General features: G+C 43.0%; 1 protein-coding gene across 1 annotated transcript in view; it reads left to right on the forward strand.

Moving 5' to 3' along the window:
* Positions 1 to 22,777, forward strand: part of gldc (glycine dehydrogenase (decarboxylating)) — a 148,883-nt gene extending 126,106 nt beyond the window's left edge. The window contains exons 20-25 of the mRNA XM_055632629.1: positions 4,518 to 4,659; positions 6,253 to 6,364; positions 7,475 to 7,570; positions 8,449 to 8,621; positions 20,181 to 20,261; positions 22,116 to 22,777. Of these exons, the coding sequence (XP_055488604.1) occupies positions 4,518 to 4,659; positions 6,253 to 6,364; positions 7,475 to 7,570; positions 8,449 to 8,621; positions 20,181 to 20,261; positions 22,116 to 22,259 (748 nt within the window). The 3' untranslated portion in view covers positions 22,260 to 22,777. The remainder of the gene's footprint in view (positions 1 to 4,517; positions 4,660 to 6,252; positions 6,365 to 7,474; positions 7,571 to 8,448; positions 8,622 to 20,180; positions 20,262 to 22,115) is intronic.
* Positions 22,778 to 22,994: the final 217 nt, after the last annotated feature.

The raw sequence follows: 22,994 nt of genomic DNA on the forward strand, positions 1-22,994 counted from the left end.
TCATGGTTCGCGAGGCATACGAGACGGGTAACAGCGATTCGTCATCAAAGAGCTGCAGACAAGCAGCACCGAGTCCAAAACGGGAGGCATCACAGGTAACAACAATGGGACGGCGCAGGTCGAAGAATTTAAGTGTCGGAGTGCTGGTCAGCTTAGATTTCAGAAATTCGAAAGCCTGTTGGTGTTGTGGGAACCAGGACCAGGCAGTGTCTTTTTTAGTTAGTTGCCTCAGGGGCGAGCTCAGCTCACTGAGATTAGGTATAAACTTCCCGAGGTAATTGACCATGCCCAGGAAACGTTGCAGACCGAGGACGTCGGTTGGGGCTGGCATCTCGGAAATTGCAGCAGTGTTTTGTGGGTCAGGCTTTAGTCCATCAGAAGTGAAGATGTGCCCGACGTAAGGCACTTCAAAGACGCAAAATCTGCACATTTTTATGTTCAGTTTTAAATTGATCTGTCGGGCCCGGTCCAGGACCCGGCGCAGGTTTTTGTCATGTTCGGCGGCATTCTCCCCGTAGACTAGGATATCATCCACGATGATGGCGCACGGCATGCCAGCGAACAGCTGTTCCATGGACCTCTGGAACACCTCGCTGGCAGAGTTGATTCCGAATGGCATCCGCAGGAATTTGAATCTGCCAAAAGGAGTATCTGCCAAAACGTTGTCAGATCGGAGGAGCATTTGTCGAGTGCCAGAAAGAACTCTTGGCATTGAGGACGGAGAAAACCGTGGCCTGGCCGACTTGAGCTGCAACATCTTCCACGGTTCTCATGGGGTAGTGAGGTCGCCTAATTGTGAGGTTCAGGTCCTTTGGGTTGATGCACACTCTTATCTCGTTCTTGTCCTTTTTTAGCGTGGCAACCATGGTGGAGACCCACTCGGCGGGCTCGCTAACTGTCTCCAGCACTCCCATCGCCACCATGCTCTTCAGCATCGATTCAACCTTGTCCTTCATAGCGAGGGATACTCTGTGTGGTGCATGGACCACAGGTGCCACCTTTGGGTCAGTGGCGATCTTGTAGACGAAAGGCAGCTTGCCCAGCTCATTATCAAACAGGTCCGGGTACTCGGATATCGGATCCAAAATCACCCGCACCTCATGGACAGTGCGGTCGAACGAGACTAGTCCCAGGTCCTGGCATGCCTGGTTGCCCAACAAAGTCACACAGTCACAGTCGAGAACATAGAACGTGAGAGCCCGCGATGACCTCTGCAGCACACAATTGAAAACGGCCTTGCCCACTGGTTTCAGCACCTCGCCCCCATAAGCATGTAAAGTCGAACGGTCAGCACTTAGTTGCTCATTGTGCCTAATCTTTCTGAACAGGCTTGTTGACATAACATTGACCTTTGCCCCCGTGTCGAGCTTAGCAGAGAAGGTCGAATTGTTGACAGTAACGAGGACCGAAGGATCCGTGAGTCGAGCAGGTGCGTGTAGGAGTGTGAAAACACTAGCATCTCCTTGAGAACTAATTGGCTCAGAGTCGTGGGCAGTGTCGAGAGAGGATTGGGAACCAAACTCGCTATCAACTTGCACCAAGTTGTTTAGGACTTGTCTAGAAGCTGGGGGAAGTTTCCCACGGGAGCGGCAGACAGCCGAGAAATGATTCAATTTCTTGCAGAAATTGCAGGATTTTCCGTAAGCCGGGCACTGCGACTGCATCGAATGCACATAACTGCAATTAGGGCATTTTTCAACGCCTTGGCCGCCGGGGACGTAGATGGCCCGCGACATGGGTCTGGTGTTGACTATGTTAGGACGTTGAGACCTATTGAGACCAGTTAAATTAATCGATTTATTATCAGAACCCCGCTGTCCGAACAGCGGGTCAACGACTTCAGCCAACCTGCATGCGTGCATGGCTTCGGTTAGAGTAAGATCTGATTTCCTTAATAGCTCCGATCGTAATTTCTGATCGAGCATCCCTGTCACTAGAATGTCTCTAGTAAGCTGTTCAGTCATAGTATCAAATCGGCACCTCTGGGTGAGGTAACGCAGATCAGCAATAAAACATTCAACAGGCTCATCATGCCGCTGCTTCCTCGTAAAAAACTTAGTTCTCTCTAATATTTGGTTAGAGGGCAGGTCACAAAGCTCAGCGAATTTTCGCAACAGACATACCGGGTCGTCGGCAGACTCTGCAGGTACTTGGACCTGATCATGTTCATCCCGGACCGCGGGACTGTAGGTGAAGGCTTGTGCTCTCCTCATGGCATCAGGACCAGCAAGATTTAGAAGAAGAGAAGCTTTAACGGCATCAGGGTCGTTGCGATGAGCAATGTTCATGTAGTGGGTAAAATCCATCTCAAAAGTCACCCAGCGCTCCGCTATGTCTGCATCAAAGACCAGGAGCGCGGGTTTGCGGCAAAAGGATGCCATGGTGACACAAGGAGAGTAAAACTCCGACAAAGAAACAAACTCAAGAAATAAAACCCGATAAACAGGAGGCGCGAGATTTAACTTGCCGACACCATGTAAAGAAGTGAATCTCACACACTTGTAACTTTACTTAACTCTTTAATAAACACACAGATTAAACATGATCCAGCACTAACTGCACGCAGTCTGTCCGTGCTGGAGAGAGGGCGAGAGATAGGGAGAGAGAGTGTTATTATATTTGATAACTAAGGCGTGGTTAGTGGTACTGAGGTAGCTACATTATTGGTTGCATGCATAAACCATCTACACCTTCCATCTCTCATTTAGCTTTTACAATTACAAGAGGGGTCCCACCCCAAAATATCACCTCTCCATGCTCTCCAGAGATGCTGCCTGACCCACTGAGTTACTCCAGCACTTTGGGTCTCTTTTTGCAAATCAGCATCTACAGTTCCTTGTGTCTGTCGTTTTTCTTCCTGTAGTCTAAAGAAATAAATCTTCATCTCCATCCTCTACTTTCTGTCCCAACCAATCTTGCCCACCAGGTCTTTCATATGATTGTAATTCTACCAACAAATATTCCATGTCACACCTTTCAAAATAGAGCAAACTTATCATGAATCTTCTCTGAAACTTAATCAGACTCAACTCGACAAAAATAAAATGTGCCCTGGTTCAATTGGTTTATTGATTTACCAGATTACATCTCAGCTGATCCCTTGCCACAGGCATTTGGGTTGAATGGTGGTGTTGTCCTGGTTATCCCTCTCCCCTTAAAAAGGTGCAATACTTGTGTAAAGTTCCATCCTCTGCCAACACCCCTCTTGCCTTGAAAGATTGAGAAATTCTGGCAAGAAATTCACACTCCCATTATTTCCTCCCTTGTTTCCCTCAATGAACTTGGAGGTGTTCCATCTGGATGGGTGACTTTCAGCTGTTAACCAGATGATGGTACTTGTTATGAGGATATTTATGGGAAACTAATCCAAAGAATAGTATCATGTTTAAAATAAGAAATGGTGAGCGCAATTTATTGTTGTTTTGTAATATTTATGTCTTACTGTCCTTCTTTAAATGTTTTGAGAAGGAAGGAGAAAATGTCCAATAATAGTGTTACCTTCAGGGGAAAAAATGCTTGTAATGTTATGAGAACTACTTGTTCACACTCCCATGTTATACAGTCACTGTATTAATTCTCTCAATCCGTTTGGCCACTTGAAATGTTTTCCTCTTCACTTTCTTCCCACATAGAAGTGGTGTCTTGAGTGGTTTATGTTTCTACGTCCATTACCTCTTTTGCTGATACTCAGAGCCTCCAGTTGTTCTGGCTGCTAAAAGAGCCAATCTGAAAGGTAGAGACACAAGGAACTGCAGATGCTGGAATCTTGCGTAGACCACCAAGTACAGATGTCAGTGGTTATGGGGAGAAGGCAGGAGAATGGGGTTATGAGGGAGAGATAGAGTGGCCATGATTAGACTTGATGGGCCGAATGGCCTAATTCTATTACTATTCCTTATGACCTGGATTCTCAGACCCATTAAGTTACTCCAGCTCTTTGTTTTCTTCTCAATCTCAAAGATATTCATGCCTGTAAAATCACTTGCACATGAAAACATGCACTAAAATAGCTGTCTTCTGGGCACGGCAGCACTTTGCTGGAGTGCTACTGGTGTCTTATTTCCATGTTAGCCCCTTCTGCAAGAAGTGCCGGTCACAACGTTTTTCATATTCGTGCAGCTAGTTTCATTGGCAATGTTACATCGGAATAGTTTCTGCCACTGTTTCACCACTGCAAACAAGGATGACCTTTTGCTGCCTTAGTTGACCAGCCAATGTTACATCAGGATCCAGGTTTAAGAATAAGAAAAATCAAGATAGGTCATAAGGAATAGTAATAGAATTAGGCCATGCCAAGTACCAACATTAAACGCGTCACAGTTGTCCTCCCTTGCTAATCATTGCCTTAGCATTTAATTGTTGAGAGAGATCAAGAGAGGGAAATGATGATTGTGGTGAAAAATGTTTCAAATGCTACAATTCGGACCACTTGCCTTGAACAGCTGTGTTATTGAAGGAACAATCGGATCAACTACGTCTAACCTGTAACTTTTTTGTTTTGTTAACTACATTTTCAGAAAGAAGCATCTCGCTCCGTACTTGCCCAGTCATCCTGTGATCTCCCCAGTGTCTGACAGAGATGCCCGACCCCTGGGTACAATCAGTGCTGCCCCCTGGGGTTCCAGTGCCATTCTGCCAATTTCACTGGCATATATTAAGGTACAACACATCACTGCATTCAGATTTTCTTCGTCGCTTTGTGTTCTATTTATTTCTCTTAAACCATCTGCTGCCTCAAACTTACATGTAATGGATTACAAACCTTTCCTTCGCTGCCTCCCCACAAAGTATTATTCTGTTACTTTTGCCCCCCTCGCCAAACGTACCCTGGAAGCCACATTAACTGATCTAAAAAAATAGTGTCAGTATGGGGAGACACAAATGTTAGCATATGGAGCTAATAAAAACTGCTCCAGAACTGTGAGGAAGGGTCCCGACCCGAAACATCACCTACCCATTTTCTCCAGAGATGATGTCTGACCCTTTGAGTTACTCCAGTACCTTGTGTCTATCTTTGCTGGAAGAATTCAGTGGGTCAGGCAACATCCATGGTGGAAACTGTGATGTTCCTGTTGCCTCCACGGATGCTGCCTGATCCACTGATGTTCCTGATGCAAGATTTCAACCCAAAACATTTTTTTGTCTCTGCAGACACCACCTAACCTGCTGAATTCTTCCAGCAGTTTATTTTTTGCTCATGCATCAGTGGGCTCTAATGGATTACTGATTATTACAGTTCTTACGGGATTATGCAGAGCAGGCTAATGGGCAGTTTAGGAGGGAAATTGATCTGCCAACAGTCATAAAACACAAGATACATGAAACATGGAATTAAAGTGGAATGGATTGGGGTGTGCAAAGATTGGGGAGAGGGGAGTCAATCTACCCCATGACAGAAGGGGGAGTTGTAGTGTAGACTGACTCCCCTTCCCCCCGCCCTCTCCCCAATCTTTGCACATCCCCAATTCTTTCCACTCTGAGCAGTTGAGAGATACCAAATATAGACACGAAATGCTGGAGTAACTCAGCTTGTCAGATTGTGGGTTTGATGAAATATCCTCTCTATTCACCAATGTGTTCCCACTGCATTGCCTTAACATTCACTGAAAATCTAGTTCATTTGCTGAAGATTAGTAATTGCTTTGAGGATTTTTCAGGCATTGTTTTTATCCCTATTGTTGGAGAGGAGGAAGAGGTGGTTTATGTATTTTTTAATTATGCATCAGCACACTAAATTATCTTGGGGGGTTTTTTCCCAGTATATTACTTGCCTCAAAGGGAGCAAAATCCAAGGAATAATCTGGTTAAATGATTTAAATAGTGGACTGGTCTTTACCATGTAACTGAAGTCAGAAGTTAGGACATGTACAATTACAGCAGTGTGTTCCCAGTCTTATGACAATAGCTGACTGCCGTAATATGTACAGGAGGAACTGCAGATGCTGGTTTAAACCAAAGATAGGCACAAAAAGCTGGAGTAACTCAGCAGAACAGGCAGCATCTCTGGAGAGAAGGAATGGGTGACGTTTTTGGTCTCTACCTGAAACGTCACCCATTCCTTCTCTCCAGGGCTGCTGCCTGTCGTAATATGTAAACACTTACAGTTGCATGAAGAAACCTCTAAATACATTTGAGTAGAGAAAGGAGGGTGTACAGGGAAGAAATTATAAATTGATGGTCTATGTGCTGCAATGTTCCTCACCTCCAAACTTTTTAATGCCGCTGTGATTTTTTTTGTCTCTCTTCACGCAGTTGATGGGATCAAAAGGACTTCGCCACGCTACTGAGATCGCCATTCTAAATGCAAACTACATGGCTAAGAGGCTAGAAACTTTCTACAGAATTGTTTTCAGGGGAGCAAAGGGTGAGTTCATGATTCAAGATTGTTTCATTGATTTTTGATCATGCATTCTACAAATATATTTTTAACTATCGTGAGTTACATTTTGCTCAGACAATTGGCCTTAGTGTGATTGGGGCATCTAGGTCAGAATGGGCAAGTTGGGCTGAATGGCCTATTTCCATGCTCTGATTCAGGTCACACCCCAATCATTCCTTCTTCTCCCTGCCCATGTCTGGCAGAAGATACAGAAGCTTGAAAATGCAAACCATGCAGGTGAGTTTACTCATCTGCTGTTCAAAATGCATCCATTAGCCATATAACTTCCATCACCGATGTTGAAGGAGATGCTATTCCCTTTGCAGCCTGGCATCAGCTTGGAAAATATCTGAAAGATGTTCCTTCCGGCAGCGAAACATTCAGGGCATGGGCAATTAATTTATATCAGATTTTTTAGGGAAAGACAGATTATTGCGGAACTGTAGTGCAGAAGTCGAGTTGCTGCCTTACAGCGCCAGAGACCCGGGTTTGATCCTGACTACGGCTGCTTGTCTGTATGGAGTTTGTATGTTTTCCCTGTGACCGCGTGGGTTTTCTCCAGGAGCTCCAGTTTCATGCTGCGTCGGGAAAGCAGCCAACATAATCAAGGATCAGTCGTACCCCGGTCATTCTGTCTTCTAGCTTCAACGTCAGGCAGGTTAAGTAAAAGCTTGAACGTATGTACCACTAGATTCAGGAACAACTTCTTACCCACTGTTATCAGACTCGTGAATGGACCTCTGATATACTACGCACGGGTGAACTCTCATTCACACAATCTACTTTCTTGTGCCCCTTATTTTTTTTAATTATCTTCACTTTCCCTGTAGCTGTAACACTACATTCTGCACCCTTACACGTGCACTATCTGATGTAGTTATGTGTGACATGATTGGCCTGGATAGCGTGCAAAACGTATCTCGGTGGACGTGACAGAGAGAAAGTTCTGTGACACTGTCTTCCTGATATTAATAATCTTTCTGGCCATGCAGGTTGTGCATCCTCAGTAGCGTACTACTCGAGTGACCTACTGCAAAAGAATTATAGTCCAATACCTTCTATGTTATGTCAGACTTCTAATATATGTTTTAACAGGTTATGTAGCTCACGAATTCATCTTGGACGTGCGACCATTTAAGAAAACAGCAAACATCGAGGCAGTGGATGTTGCCAAGAGGCTACAAGATTACGGTGAGGTGCTTTACTTTTCTTTCTCCATTTGGTTGAATTTTAAACTAATTATTATCCGTTTTGCTTTTCATGAAACCTAGAACATAAATATCATTGGCTAGATTAGTTTGAATCTTGTATTACAGCATCATATAAGTGTAGAGCAAGACGAAAGGTTGTTTGCACCCTTTGATAAGATGGTGTTAAAAGATCAGATCATTAAATAGGGGCAAGGATGGGTATTGAAATGTTTTTAAACAGGTTATGGTTACAATATAGAATGTTTTTATTATTGGCATGGTCTTTCAGAAAGGGAATGCATTCTTTGGGGTGTTGGAGGATAATAAACATATACAATTTGCATGCAGCTAAAGCGAAACAACGTCGGCAGAAATGATGAGCTCAGGATTTTTTTTATCCCCTTATGCCATTTCATTCTGGGATTGAGTTAATGTAACTGATGCAAAGGTGAAGTTGGAAATGGAGGTTTCTGTAAATTATAGAACTCAACAGAATTTAAGGGTGCAGAATGAATGAATCTGAAGAAGGGCCTCAACATGAAAAGTCACTTATCATCTGAAACAGGGTACCGACCTGAAACCTCACCTATCGCCTGAAGAAGGGTCCCGAACTATAACGTCACCTATCCATGTTTTCCAGAAATGCTGTCTGCCCACTGAATTACTCCTGCACTTTGTGTCCTTTTTTTTTAATGCAGAATGAAATAACTGAAAGTGGGATTGACTTAATGTAGCTGATGAAAAGATGAAGTTGGTATAGGAGGTTTTTGATCATTACAAAACTTAACAGGATTCATGGTGCAGAATGGAATACTTTGTTACAACTGAAGGTGCGTCTGTTGCTCTGCCATAAAGTCATCCAGTTCTTACATCCTGCAGGGTTCCACGCTCCAACTATGTCCTGGCCGGTTTCTGGCACCCTAATGATCGAGCCGACCGAATCGGAAGACAAAACTGAACTGGATCGATTTTGTGACGCAATGATAAATATCCGGCACGAAATAGCGGACATTGAGGAGGGAAGAATGGATGCGCGAGTAAACCCACTCAAGGTACGGCATCGGATTTGCCCAGGAACCCCAATTGAATTGAATCTTTGAGCCCAACGACTCAGGTTCCTGCAAAGGTTCATTTAGCCTTCGCTGTGAATTGTGCCTTCAGTTTGCTTTGGCCCTGTTCCCAAGGTTTGCAAATTTAGCAGCGGGTCAGGCACAAAGCCAATAGTTTTAAGCCCAAGTAAAAGTATGTGCTGAGGAGAGGTGAAAAGGGATGGGGTGGTGCTTCATGTTAAGTGTTGAATGGAAGGGATTGGGGAAATGGGGGGTGGGGATGATGTTGTGAGCTTGAATATACTGTGGAGAGGTGGGCCTACAGGAGACGTGTGCATAAAATACATTTAGATAAGTACATGGATAGGAAGGCAAAAGCCAAACTAATGGTGGAACTCAGCAGGTCAGACTGCATCTGTGGGGGAAGTGGACAGATGCATTTCAGGTAGGGAACCTTCTTCAGACTTTTAGGTCTTCAGAAAGTTCCTGATAGATAATGTTCCAACATTTAGTGTAAGATATAACATTGAAACCTGATAAAGTCTGATTAAAGATAGTTCAAAGAACTCCAATAAGGTGGGAGGTCAGGGCCGCACTCTAGCTGATGACAGGACCGTTCAGTTGTCCAATAATAGCTGGGAAGCGTCCCTGAATCTGGAGGTATGTGTTTTCAAACTTATATACCTCTTGCATGACAGGGGAGGGGAGAAGATGGAGTGACTGGGATGATACTGGACCTGGATTATACTGATGGCCTTGCCGAGGTAGCGTGAAGTGTAGATGGAGTCAATGGAAGGGAGATTGGTTTGCGTGATGATCTGGGCTACGTCCACAACTCCTGCAATTTCTTGCAGTCTTGGATGGAGCTCTTTCCAAACCAGACTGTGATGCGTCCCGATAAAATGTTTTCAACAGCACATCTGTAGAAGTTGTTCAGGGGTGTTGGGAACATGCCGAACTTCCTAAGCCTTTTAAGGAAGTGGAATTGTTAGTGTGTTTTCTTGCCCAGCAAGTTTGTTAACAGTTCACAATAGATAACATAATAAGCAAATGAAAAAATCTTCAATAAATAAAAACAAACAATATGGTGTAAGATAAAATAAAAGCCTGAAGTCCCTAGTGCAACCATCGTTCAAATATCTTTAAAATGGTGAAGAGACTCAGTGAGGGAGATGTCACAGAGGAGGAGTACAAAACTAGAGGTGATGAGCTAGAGGAATGCGGGCAGTAGTGGAGTAACATTTCCTTACATGGAGATGATAAGTGATAAAACTTGTGGTTCCAGCAAGTGGTTGAGGCAAATAGCATAAATACCATTTAGCTTAGTTTATAGATACAGCATTGACACAAGCCCTTCGGCCCAGAATCTATGCCAACCGTCAATTAGTCAACTAGTTCACACTAGTTCTATGTTATCTCACTTCCTACAAATTAGAGGCAATTTACAGAGCCTAATTAACCTACAAACCTGCACACCTATGGGGTGTGGGAGGAAACCAGAGTACCCGGAGGAAACCCACCCGACACAAGGAGAACGTGACAGCCAGCAACCGAGGTTAGGATTGAACCCGGGTGTCTGGTGCTGTAAGGCAGCGGCTCTACCAGCTGCGCCACCGTGCTGTCCAAATGTAAGAAAAAAACTGTATAGAACCAACTGAGAGAATAGAACTTAAGGAGAAATTGATAGGAGCGTAAATACCAAGCATTGAATAGTTGACCTCAGTAATGTAAATCCAATATACAATGCCATAAGGTTTAGGAAGGATTCAGAGCACCAACTGGTCAAAGGTCTGAGGAAATTTTAAGATTTATTTGTCTAGTTCTACGCATGATTCCAGGTTTATAAATAAAACAACTTTAATACCAGTGGTTAGGAAAACCATTGGAAGTACTGTCAGCAGGGAAATTAACAAATATTAATCGGACTTCGCTACCCAAACACATGTGTATCTGCAGAACCAAATACGTTTCAATGTCTCTTATGTGCGGCTTTATAGGTTAATTGGTCTCTGTACATTCCCCCAAAGTGTAGGTGGTGGATGAAAAAGTGGGGTAACATACTGTAGAACTAGTATGATCGACTGATCAAAGATCAATGTGGGCTCGGTGGATCGAAGAGCCTGTTTCCAAGCTGTTTATCTAAACTAAACCAAAACTATGTTAGACCAATGGGAAATTAAAGTATATCAGTCCAGTTGGTTATGGGTAAAATAATTTATTTGATGATAGTTAACATATTTGATTATAGTTAACCTTTTTTTTTGTAATTATTTTTATCTATATTTTGTCATTATTTCTATTTTTTCACTAAACTTGCAGGAGAGTTTGAATTCTTTTGCATTCCAACAAAAGCACCAATTAGTGATGTAGGATTTTATTGACTGTATATTAAGTAACAGTATTAAGAATATCCTGCAGGTGGTGCTGCTGTGCTTGTAACTATAATTTTTAAATCACCCTTTGCAGTTGTAAAGTTTGCAATTGGAAGTCATTAAAATGCAGTTACAATGAGCAGCTGGGGGACATGACCCACAGAAATCAACGTATTCTGAAAAGCAGCTTCTGTGGAGAACACTGACTCCCACAGTTACCTGGCCTGCACCTTCTCCCACCTTGCCTCTTGCAATGACTCCATCCCTTTCTCATACTCTTTCAATCTCTGCCGCATCTGTTCTACTGCACTCGATATTTTACTATGAAATTATTATACAAATTTATAATGCTTGAAAAAAACAATAATCCTGGAGAATAATTCGAACAGCGAATGGAGCTTGCAAACAGATGCTAATATGATGATGAAGACACCAGAAAAGTATAGAAATAGCCTGGTCAGTAGACAAAGTGCTCGTGAAAGAGCAGCAAATATTTGAGCATTAAATTCATTTGTCAAACTTGTGTTTAAGAATATGCAGCTCATTCAAAAGTAAGATAAAGTATAAAGGAGGTGCTATAGACATACAGGTTAATATACAACTCCAAATCCACAAAATACTTTGGTTTGATTACAATCAGTGTTGTGTTTTAGTCATCAAGTTCAAGTTCAAGTGAGTTTGTTTGTCATGTGTCCCTGTATAGGACAATGACATTCTTGCTTTGCTTCAGCACACAGAACATAGTAGGCATTTACTACAAAACAGATAAGTGTGTCCATATACCATAATATAAATATATACACACATGAATAAATAAACTGATACAGTGCAAATAACAGATAATGGGTTATTAATAATCAGTTTTGTCCGAGCCAGGTTTAATAGCCTGATGGCTGTGGGGAAGTAGCTATTCCTGAACCTGGTTGTTGCAGTCTTCAGGCTCCTGTACCTTCTACCTGAAGGTAGCAGGGAGATGAGTGTGTGGCCCGGATGGTGTGGGTCTTTGATGATGCTGCCAGCCTTTTTGAGGCAGCGACTGCGATAAATCCCCTCGATGGAAGGAAGGTCAGAGCCGATGATGGACTGGGCAGTGTTTACTACTTTTTGTAGTCTTTTCCTCTCCAGGGCGCTCAAATTGCCGAACCAAGCCACGATGCAACTGGTCAGCATGCTCTCTACTGTGCACCTGTAGGAGTTAGAAAGAGTCCTCCTTGACAAACCGACTCTCCGTAATCTTCTCAGGAAGTAAAGGCTGGCACTGATGAGCTTTCTTGATAATTGCATTAGTGTTCTCGGACCAGGAAAGATCTTCACAGATGTGCACGCCCAGGAATTTGAAGCTCTTGACCCTTTCAACCATCGACCCGTTGATATAGATGGGACTGTGGGTCCCCATCCTACTCCTTCCAAAGTCCACAATCTGTTACTTGGTTTTGCTGGTGTTGAGGGCCAAGTGATTGTGCTGGCACCATATGGACAGTTGCTCGATCTCTCTTCTATACTCTGACTCATCCCCATCAGTGATACATTCCACAACAGTGGTGTCATCAGCGAACTTCACACTATAGAAAGAGATGGAGATGAAGGAAACAGTAGGGCACATACTCACCAGGATGCTACTAGGTGGGAGGAGTTCAGATTGAAATGATAGCTGGGAATTTAACTCTGGCAAGCTTGAAGTGTTGAACTTTTGTACTTCGGTATGACAAACCAGGACCGACACAGTAAATGATGGAGCCCAGAGTGTTGCAAAACAGAGATCTCAGAAAGTGTTCACAGAAAGCGTTGAGCGAGGTGGACACTGTGGTCAAGAAGGTGCTTGGCTTGCTTGCCTTCATTGGGAAGGATATTCGGTTCAAAAGCTGGGACATCGCAACACAGTTGTACAAGTCGTTGGTGAGAACACACTTGGGAGTATTGTGCCTTTCTGGTCACCCAGCTCTTGGAAGGATGTTAATATGTTGGAAAGGGTGCCAAGGAAATTCACTAATATGTTTCCCTGGGCTCACAGACTTCAGTATAGGGAGAGGTTGGATAGGCTGAGACCTTTTTCTTTGGAGCATGGGAAACTGAGGGGTGACCTTATTGAGGGCTACAAGATCATGAGGGGCATGGATAAAGTGTATGTTCACAGTCTTTTTCTCCGGGTAGATGATTCTAAAATCTGAGGGCATAGGCTTAGGACGAGAGAGGCAACCATTCACTCAGAGGGTAGTCCGTATCGGGATTAAGCTGCCAGAGGAAGCTTTAGAAGTGGATTCAAATTAGTTTAGTTTAGTTTATTGTCACATGTACCGAGGTACAGTGAAACGCTTTTTTGTTGCATGCTAACCAGTCAGCAAAAATTACAATCGAGCCATCCACCTTGTACAGATATATGATAAAAGGAATAATGTTTAGTACAAGATAAAGTCCAGTAATGTCTGAATAAAGGATCTTCAATGAGACCCAATCAGGACTGCACTCTAGGTTTTGATCCGATGGTTCAGTTGGCTGATAGCAGCTGGGAAGAGACTGACTTTAAAATTATGAATTTTAAAATACATTAGAATGTATATATGAAGAGGAAGGGTCTAAAGAGCTATGGGCTGGTTGGAGGCAAACGGGACGAGCCTAGTATGCTAATGGTTGACATGGACAAGTGGCCCAAAGGACCTATTTCCATGCTGAATAGCTCTATGGCTCTTAGAACGGGAGATTACAGCATAATCTGGCCTTAATCACTTTGCTATTTCCTAGAGCATGCCATATACAAATTGGCTTCAGTCTTCCCTTAATTATAGAAAAGTGGTTATGTGGTGCTTTGGGGATGCCAGTGGTGCTAGCTCGCAGTGGCCGAATGGCCTCCTCCTGCATCTATTGTCTATTGTCTAATTACCCAGATCTGAATCCAGTTTGGGATTGGATGCAGTAATTATATAAATATACATATATATATATATGAGGCACATCAACCACTTGTTAGTACAAAAGAGAACCATGCTCTATTTCTAGAGTATCATTTGAATTGCTATGAAAAGTTTTGATTCTTTATACCTCGTGAAGCCAATGAGGTCTGTGGACCTCCAGTGAAAGCAGTGGTTTCTTGCTTCCAAATTTAATGGTAGCCACATTCTGGACTGACTTTAAATGATACTCCCAACTTTTCACTGACCTGTGCTTCACCCTCCATCCCCATGACCTGCTTGCTGTTCACTGTAATGAATCTCACAAGTCATTAAGCATTTGCATGAAGCTGCAAGACTCTCTCTTCCACACGAGTATGGTAATTGCCACCTGCCGAATGGTTGAGCAAACAGCCAGAAATTCAAGTTCAGTCCTGACCTTGGGTGCTCTCTTTGTGGAGTTTGCAAGTTCTCCCTGTGACCGTGTGTGTTTCCCCTGGGTGCTCTGGTTTCTTCCCACATCCCAAAGATGTGGGTTTGCAGGTTAATTGAAGAAAGCTTTCACTGTCATTAAACATGTGAATATCCCGTTTGTGTACTCCCTGAGTGTAATCTACAATTCTTACTCTTGTACAAAAGTGTAATTGTGCCTATGTATAGTAAGATTTTTATTGAACTGTTGCAAAAAGTATTTTCACCATATCTAGGTACATATGACAATAAAGTATCATTGAACCATTGGGAATCCTGTGGGAATCCCAGCGCTGGAGTTGTTGTGTCCTAGTATTAACTCTGGCAGAGCAAAGATCTGACCTGATATCTGTTTCTTCCTCCACAGAGGCTGGCTGGCCAGCTGCGTATTTCCCACCCTAATAAATGCTGTACTTCTACCATTCCACCGATTTGGTATGCAGCACCTCCAGGAAATGCTAACCAGAGATTTTTGTGTTAGTAGATGAGAGAGGGCTGTGTGTTGACTTGCTGTTCAGTTCACTGGCAGCTAAAATGAAAATGGATAGGCTGTGAAGTTGAATTTGGGTGAAACATGATAGCACATCAAAAACTGTTTGATTCCATAGAACATTAGAGCACAGGAACAGGCCCTTCAGCCCCCAATGATGATGCTGAACAGGGTGCCAAGTTAAACTAATATCCTCTGCCGACAGGTGACCCAGATCCCTCCATTCCGAACATATCTCGTAAATACCACTTTTGTATCTGCCTTGACCCGAAACGTTACGTATTCCTTTTCTCCAGAGATGCTGTCTGACCCGTTGAGTTACTCCAGCTTTTTGTGTCTATCTTCTGCCTCTACAACCCTGGCAGTACATACCAGGAACCCATCATTCTCTGTTTGAAAAACTTGCCCCTCTTACCTAAATCTATGCCCACTGGTCTTTGACATTTTCACCTTGGGGAAATAGGTTTTCACTATGCCTTTCCTCACTTTATCAATCTTTGATGTTCCAGAGAAAACAATGCAAGTTTGTCCAAACTCTCCTTATAAAATAACAGCCATTCCAGTCCAATTGTCAACAGATTTGATGGTATCATTTTGGCCTATCGTTTCAGTACTTAAATTAATACAAGTATTTTCCCTGACCACAGAACCAGACTATAAATCTTGAGGCTTTGTTTCAAAACAAGTTCCATATAATTGGCAGTAAAATTCGCTTGATAAAGCAGTTTTTGTGCCCACGCACCATTTGTTGGAAGGAAAACTAGGAATATTGCAAATATATATCCTTGTATAATGGAATACTGTTCACGGTGTAATTAGCTGATATTATAAGGGATTTGTGTTTCAGATGCTTTCTGCATGTAGAAAAGAATTAAGACATCCAATAGAATGAGAGGTGGTTTCCGATTACTGTATTAACACAAGTACTTGCAGATTCCTCTGTGGCAGAAGTGCTCTGGAATTTAGCAGAGAATTCTCAGTTTCAAATGTTTTGTCCTTTATCAGTGAAGACATTATTGCGGCGTAAAATTCTCAGACACCACCAGCTTCATTAGCTGTTTAGTTTCTTCTCTCAACATGACTGGATTCAGTTGGTAGACACCTGGTGTTTCCAATGCTTACTCCAGGTGGATGTTTCTTCAAGTGACAAATTACACATCAGCCTCCTACCAAAGGAGCATAATGCCCAATCCTGATCCTGTTCTTTCCTGATTTTCAGTCACTTATGACAAAAGATCATTGGACAGTGGTAACTTTGCCTGGCTGATTGTTCTTTACCTCGAATGGCAGGGAGTATTGGTGCTAATTGTAAATATTCAGCTACAGGTTCTATGATCTCCAAGTTCACAAAGCCCAAGGATCAGTACGTGACCCATATAGAGGAGAATATTGTGCTGACTTGTCTGTGTAACGTTAATAATAGCAGGGGTTGATTGTACCCGGCAGTCTGGACGAATAGAAACTAGAGTTGGGCCAAAATGGTGACAGGAAGCAATACCTTGGGGTGCTGATGGTGAGCCACATCCACAGATGCAACAAGGTGGCTGGGCTGGCATAGCTAACCGTACCATTGTGGTTCTTCACTTACGGACAGGCCTGACCCAATGAGGCTGGTAGATTGTCCTTTCTGCAAGACTTGCATTTAGACAATAGACAATAGATGCAGGAGTAGGCCATTCGGCCCTTCGAGACAGCACCGCCATTCAATGTTATCATGGCTGATCATCCACAATCAGTACCCCGTTCCTGCCTTCTCCCCAAATCCCCTGACTCCGATATCTTCAAGAGCCCTATCTAGCTCTCTCTGGCACTGGTGCAGTTGAAGTACTTGTCAGTGGTGTCACTGTTCTGCAGAAAAATGCAGAAGCAGTCCACTAGAAAACTACATAAAATATTGTGACTTATTTAGTGACTGATTTTTAAGAGCACTAGTGGCCGTATTGAACTTGTCCCTCGAGCATGTGTCCTGGTTTCCACATTACCTGAATAACCACTGTATTACCATTCAGTGGCATTGTACACCATACAAAAAGCAGGTTGTCCCAATATCTACTCCATCAGCTACAATAGGATCATGTGTACTAACCCCTACATAAATACCTGAATTTAAGATCAAGTTCGCAGCCCTTTAATCTTCATGGGTTTGGAGGTTGAGGAAGATCAATGACAAAAGGGACGGATTGCATCTTAACAGGTGGGGGACCAGCATTCTGGCAGGCAGGTTTGCCACTGCTACACGGGTGGTTTTAAACTGAATAAGGGGGGTGGGGTGTCAAATGGGATAGTTGAGGATGGAGTTAAAGGGAAAGGGTTTCTTAAATGTGTGAGCGGAGAGACAGAGGGGTGTAAAATGAGGGTAGAAGCAATAGGTAGCAAGGTGAAAAGTAAAAGTGGCAGACAGACAAATCCAGGGCAAATATCAAAAAGGGCCACTTTTCAACATAATTGTATAAGGGGTAAGAGTGTTGTAAAAACAAGCCTGAAGGCTTTGTGTCTCAATGCAAGGAGTATTCGTAATAAGGTGGATGAGTTGAATGTGCAGATAGCTATTAATGACTGCGATATAGTTGGGATCACGGAGACATGGCTCCAGATTAACGCAATAGAAAGGAAGGACATTAGCTTGGAGGATGTGGAATCAATATGGGTAGAGCTGCGAAACACTAAGGGGCAGAAAACGCTAGTAGGAGTTGTGTACAGGCCACCTAACAGTAGTAGCGGAGTTGGGGATGGCATCAGACAGGAAATTAGAAATGCGTGCAACAAAGGTAAAACAGTTATAATGGGTGACTTCAATCTACATATAGATTGGGTGAATCAAATTGGCAAGGGTGCTGAGGAAGAAGATTTCTTGGAATGTATGCGGGATAGTTTTCTAAACCAACATGTAGAGGAACCAACGAGACAGCAGGCTATTCTAGATTGGGTATTGAGTAATGAGGAAGGGTTAGTTAGCAGTTTTGTTGTGCGTGGCCCCTTGGGCAAGAGTGACCATAATATGGTTGAGTTCTTCATTAGGATGGAGAGTGACATTGTTAATTCAGAAACCAGGGTCCTGAACTTAAAGAAAGGTAACTTTGAGGGTATGAGACGTGAATTGGCCAAGATAGACTGGCAATTGATTCTTAATGGGTTGACGGTGGATATACAATGGAAGGCATTTAAAGACTGCATGGATGAACTGCAACAATTGTTCATCCCAGTTTGGCAAAAAAATAAATCAAGGAAGGTAGTGCATCCGTGGATAACAAGGGAAATCAGGGATAGTATCAAAACAAAAGATGAAGCGTACAAATTAGCCAGAAAAAGCAGCCTACCGGAGGACTCGGAGAAATTCAGAGTCCAGCAGAGGAGGACAAAGGGCTTAATTAGGAAAGGGAAAATAGATTATGAAAGAAAACTGGCAGGGAACATAAAAACTGACTGCAAAAGCTTTTATAGATATGTGAAGAGAAAAAGATTAGTTAAAACAAATGTAGGTCTCTTGCAGTCAGAAACAGGTGAATTGATCATGAGGAACAAGGACATGGCAGACCAATTGAATAACTACTTTGGTTCTGTCTTCACTAAGGAAGACATAAATAATCTGCCGGAAATAGCAGGGGCCGGGGGTCAAATGAGATGGAGGAACTGAGTGAAATCCAGGTTAGCTGGGAAGTGGTGTTAGGTAAATTAAATGGATTAAAGGCCGATAAATCCCCAGGGCCAGATAGGCTGCATCCCAGAGTATTTAAGGAAGTAGCCCCAGAAATAGTGGATGCATTATTGATAATTTTTCAAAACTCTTTAGATTCTGGAGTAGTTCCTGAGGATGGAGGGTAGCTAATGTAACCCCACTTTAAAAAAAGGGGGGGGGGGGGGGAGAGAGAGAACACTGGGAACTGGCTGTCAGACAGGAAGCAAAGAGTAGGAGTAAACGGGTCCTTTTCAGAATGGCAGGCAGTGACAAATGGGGTACCGCAAGGCTCAGTGCTGGGACCCCAGCTATTTACGATATATATTAATGATTTGGACGAGGGAATTGAATGGAACATCTCCAAATTTGCGGATGACACGAAGCTGGGGGGCAGTGTTAGTTGTGTATAGGATGCTAGGAGGCTGCAAGGTGACTTGGATAGGCTGGGTGAGTGGGACAAATGCATTGCAGATGCAGTATAATGTGGATAAATGTGAGGTTATCCATTTTGGTGGCAAAAACAAGAAAGTAGACTATTATCTGAATGGTGACCGATTAGGAAAGGGGGTGAGATGCAGCGAGACCTGGGTGTCATGGTACACCAGTCATTAAAAGTAGGCATGCAGGTGCAGCAGGCAGTGAAGAAGGCGAATGGTATGTTAGCATTCATAGCAAAAGGGGAGTTGAGTCTGGGAGCAGGGAGGTTCTACTGCAGTTGTACAGGGTCTTGGTGAGACCACACCTGGAGTATTGCGTACAGTTTTGGTCTCCTAATCTGAGGAAAGACATTCTTGCCATAAAGGGAGTACAGAGAAGGTTCACCAGACTGATTCCTGGGATGTCAGGACTGTCATATGAAGAAAGACTGGATAGACTCGGTTTGTACTCGCTAGAATTTAGAAGATTGAGGGGGGATCTTATAGAAACTTACAAAATTCTTAAGGGATTGGACAGGCTAGATGCAGGAAGATTGTTCCTGATGTTGGGGAAGTCCAGAACAAGGGGTCACAATTTAAGGATAAGGGGGAAATCTTTTAGGACCGAGATGAGGAAAACATTTTTCACACAGAGAGTGGTGAATCTCTGGAATTCCCTGCCACAGAAGGTAGTCGAGGCCAGTTCATTGGCTATATTTAAGAGGGAGTTAGATGTGGCCCTTGTGGCTAAAGGGATCAGGGGGTATGGAGAGAAGGCAGGTACAGGATACTGAGTTGGATGATCAGCCATGATCATATTGAATGACGGTGCAGGCTCGAAGGGCCCACTCCTGCACCTATTTTCTATGTTTCTATGGTAAAGTTAGATCAGTCTAATAGTTCCTATTCTTCCAGGATTGATAATATTCAATAGCTAAAAATGTAATTTATTTTTTTATGGTGGATTTGGATGTTGAGGACTCGTCAGCATCTGGATTAATTGGTTTTCATAGCCTCTGGTTCATCATTGAAGTCCACCACTTTCTTCAGCTCTGTATCATCTTACTCTTTATGCATGCTGGTTCCTCCTTCAATCAATGCAGTATTATTTTAGTCTAGAAGATTATCAGACGACTGTTCAAAGATATTCGACCTATATTAGAATTTCTTGCTAGCTCCAGTGCAGTTTTAATTTACTCATTTATTGATGCGGTTAGCTGAAAGTAACGGATTTTTTTATTGTCATTTAAAGATGTCTCCTCACACACTGGCTTGTATTGCTTCATCTAACTGGGACCGACCGTACTCTCGAGAACAAGCTGCATTCCCATTGGTAAGTCCAGCTTCAAATTCCATTAAAGGCTGGTGGTGATTGTTTTGTATTCAATCTGGGTGCAGTACGAGATATTTTTCAGTGCAGTGGTAGCCTTTCTTTTTCTCACAATATCAGTTTACCATGATGTGTGTCCTGTGAACCTTGCATTTTCTCTGCCTCTCACCCACATCAGACAAGCAAATAACCGCAATGTTTCAGACTCGCACATGGAGTGCTTCATTCTCAAAACGCATTGCAGCCAGATGCCTATAAAGGTTCTGTATATGACTTTTAACCTGCAATATCCCCAGATTTTTAACCTGCCTTCTTTAAATACGAAAAAATATGCTCGCTTGAATTTGTGCAAGTCCCTTTAACGCAAGGTAGTGGCCTACCTTGGAAGGTATTAGATATGTCTTATAATTTTCATAAACTGTCGAGGTTGCCTACGATATATATTTGTTCTGAGACCCAGCCACCAATTCTATGAAAGGGAGGAGGCCAGAAAGGAGGCACCGAAACAGCTACCACAGGGATGTCCACTATTGTGTACATATATATTATTAGGGTAGCACAATGGCACAGCTGATAAGAGTTGTGGCCTCGCAGTACCGGAGACCCAGGTTCAATCCTTAACTTGGGTGCTGTCTCCGTGGAGTTTGCACATTCCCCGTGGCCGTGTGGGTTTGCTCCAGTTTCCTGCCACATCTCAAGGATGTGTGGGTCTGTGTCTCGGTAAAACTGCCCTTCATGTGTCGGGAATGGATGAGTAAGTGGGATTACATAGAATTAGTGTTCACCGGTGATCGATGGACTCAGTAGACCGAAGGGCCTGTTTCTATGCTGTATTGCTAACCAAACTAAAATCTATGTTATTTATGGTGGCCTAACATGAACATCTATATATTTAGCATCTATCACAATGTAAACATTGTGGCGGCACTGGGTGATGGGCCACGCACTGTACATAACCTTCAACTCTTGGGGGGGGGGGGGTGTCCCGGTGATGAGAGATGACCATGGTTTGGTCACATGGACCATGGTTTGGTCACTGGTGCCCCTGGGGAGTATTTAAGGGTTAATCGCACACGCACAGTGTTGGTGAGTGAGGAGAATTAGTGTAGAATAAAGAACCAGTATTTCGGACAAACTTCGTTTGTCTGCCTCGTTCTTTAACGGACAACTCCGCGTCCGCTACAACATCAAGCATTGTACTCAATGGGGTGGGTTTATTAAACATCACAGACCACAGCCAGCACCTAGGTTAAGGCAAGGCATGACTAAGCTTGAATCAGGCCAGCATAGAGTTGTAGCTGGTACAGCCATTCACATACACCAGGTTTAAACTTGATTGTGACCATGTGGGTTTTCTCCAGGTGCTCCAGTTAACTCCCACCTCCCAAAGAAGTTTGGTTAATTGGCCACAATAAATTGCCACCAGTGTGCAGCTTGGATACGTAAGTGGGAAGAATTAAAATAAAATGGGATTAATGTAGTATTAGTGTGTTAAAAAATACACACAAAGTGCTGCAATAATGCAGCAGGTCAGGCAGCATCTCTGGAGAACATGAATAGGCGACGTTTCAGGTCAGGACCCTTCTTCAGACTGACCCGAAACATCTCTATCCATGTTCTTTCAAGATGCTGCCTGACCCACTGAGTTCCCCCAGCCACCTGGTGTCAGTCAGATTAAAGGAAACATGAGACCCTGGGCGGTGGGTGAGGGAAACATAATGTGGTCAGTCAGACGCCAAATCAGGAATTATAATTAGAAAGGGAATGACCATTGTATGTTATTAAATTACAAGTCTTGAGACAATTGAGTATTTTTATTTGAATGAGTAACCCGAACAAAATGTTTGTTTTTTACAGCAATTTGTGAAACCAGAAACCAAATTCTGGCCGACAATTGCTCGCATAGATGACCTTTACGGAGATCAGCATTTAGTCTGTTCCTGCCCACCAATGGAAGCTTACGAGTCACCCTTCTTAGAAGAGAAAAGAGCTTCATCCTAAGCCTTGATCGTGAGTTTGGTAATTACTGTGAACAAACTCATTTACACTTTTTGGAGGGGGTTTCAAAATCAAGATCCAATGGGTCAAATATCTCAAATTGTAATGAAGCCGCTGCTAAACGTTTTTTTAAGAGAATAGAAAATGTCTTCTCAGCCACACTTCAGTTGATGGTAATCAGTGCCTCAAAATTTAAGCACCATTCAATTGCATAAGTGGCCTCGCTCCTGTGCACTTTTTTTCTCGGTGAGTTATGAATGGCTGCAATTGCAGCTGTGATTGAATTTAGCGAGTTCATTTATAGGACTGTTGGCTTGCAGCAAATTGTCAGACTATAGAAGACTGTGACCGAGCGAGAACGTGGTCCCAGGCAGTAGTATTTTCTGTGTTTGCCTTTGATATACTTCTGTGTAATTGTCAATACCTCTGTAGATGTAACCAGCATCTTCTGGTTAATAGAAGTTAAAAAAAGTATGTAAATTTTAACTGTCTTATTATTCCAATAAAAATTCTTGAATTGACCTGCCTTTTCCCCACGCGTGTCTGTTACAATTTTTAAAAATATTCATATTTTACATAAAAATCATAAATATGCTAAAGTTGACATATTTCATGGGTGATATTCTGGTTGCTACATCTGGTAGAATAGGAAATTGGACAAATCATTCAGTTCCCAATCGGTTCAACTCATTACGGTCTTGCACAGAAAATATAACCATTCATTTTAATGCTAGATTC

Source organism: Leucoraja erinacea, chromosome 3 (genome assembly GCF_028641065.1).
Source record: "Leucoraja erinacea ecotype New England chromosome 3, Leri_hhj_1, whole genome shotgun sequence".
Taxonomy (NCBI): Eukaryota; Metazoa; Chordata; class Chondrichthyes; order Rajiformes; family Rajidae; genus Leucoraja; species Leucoraja erinaceus.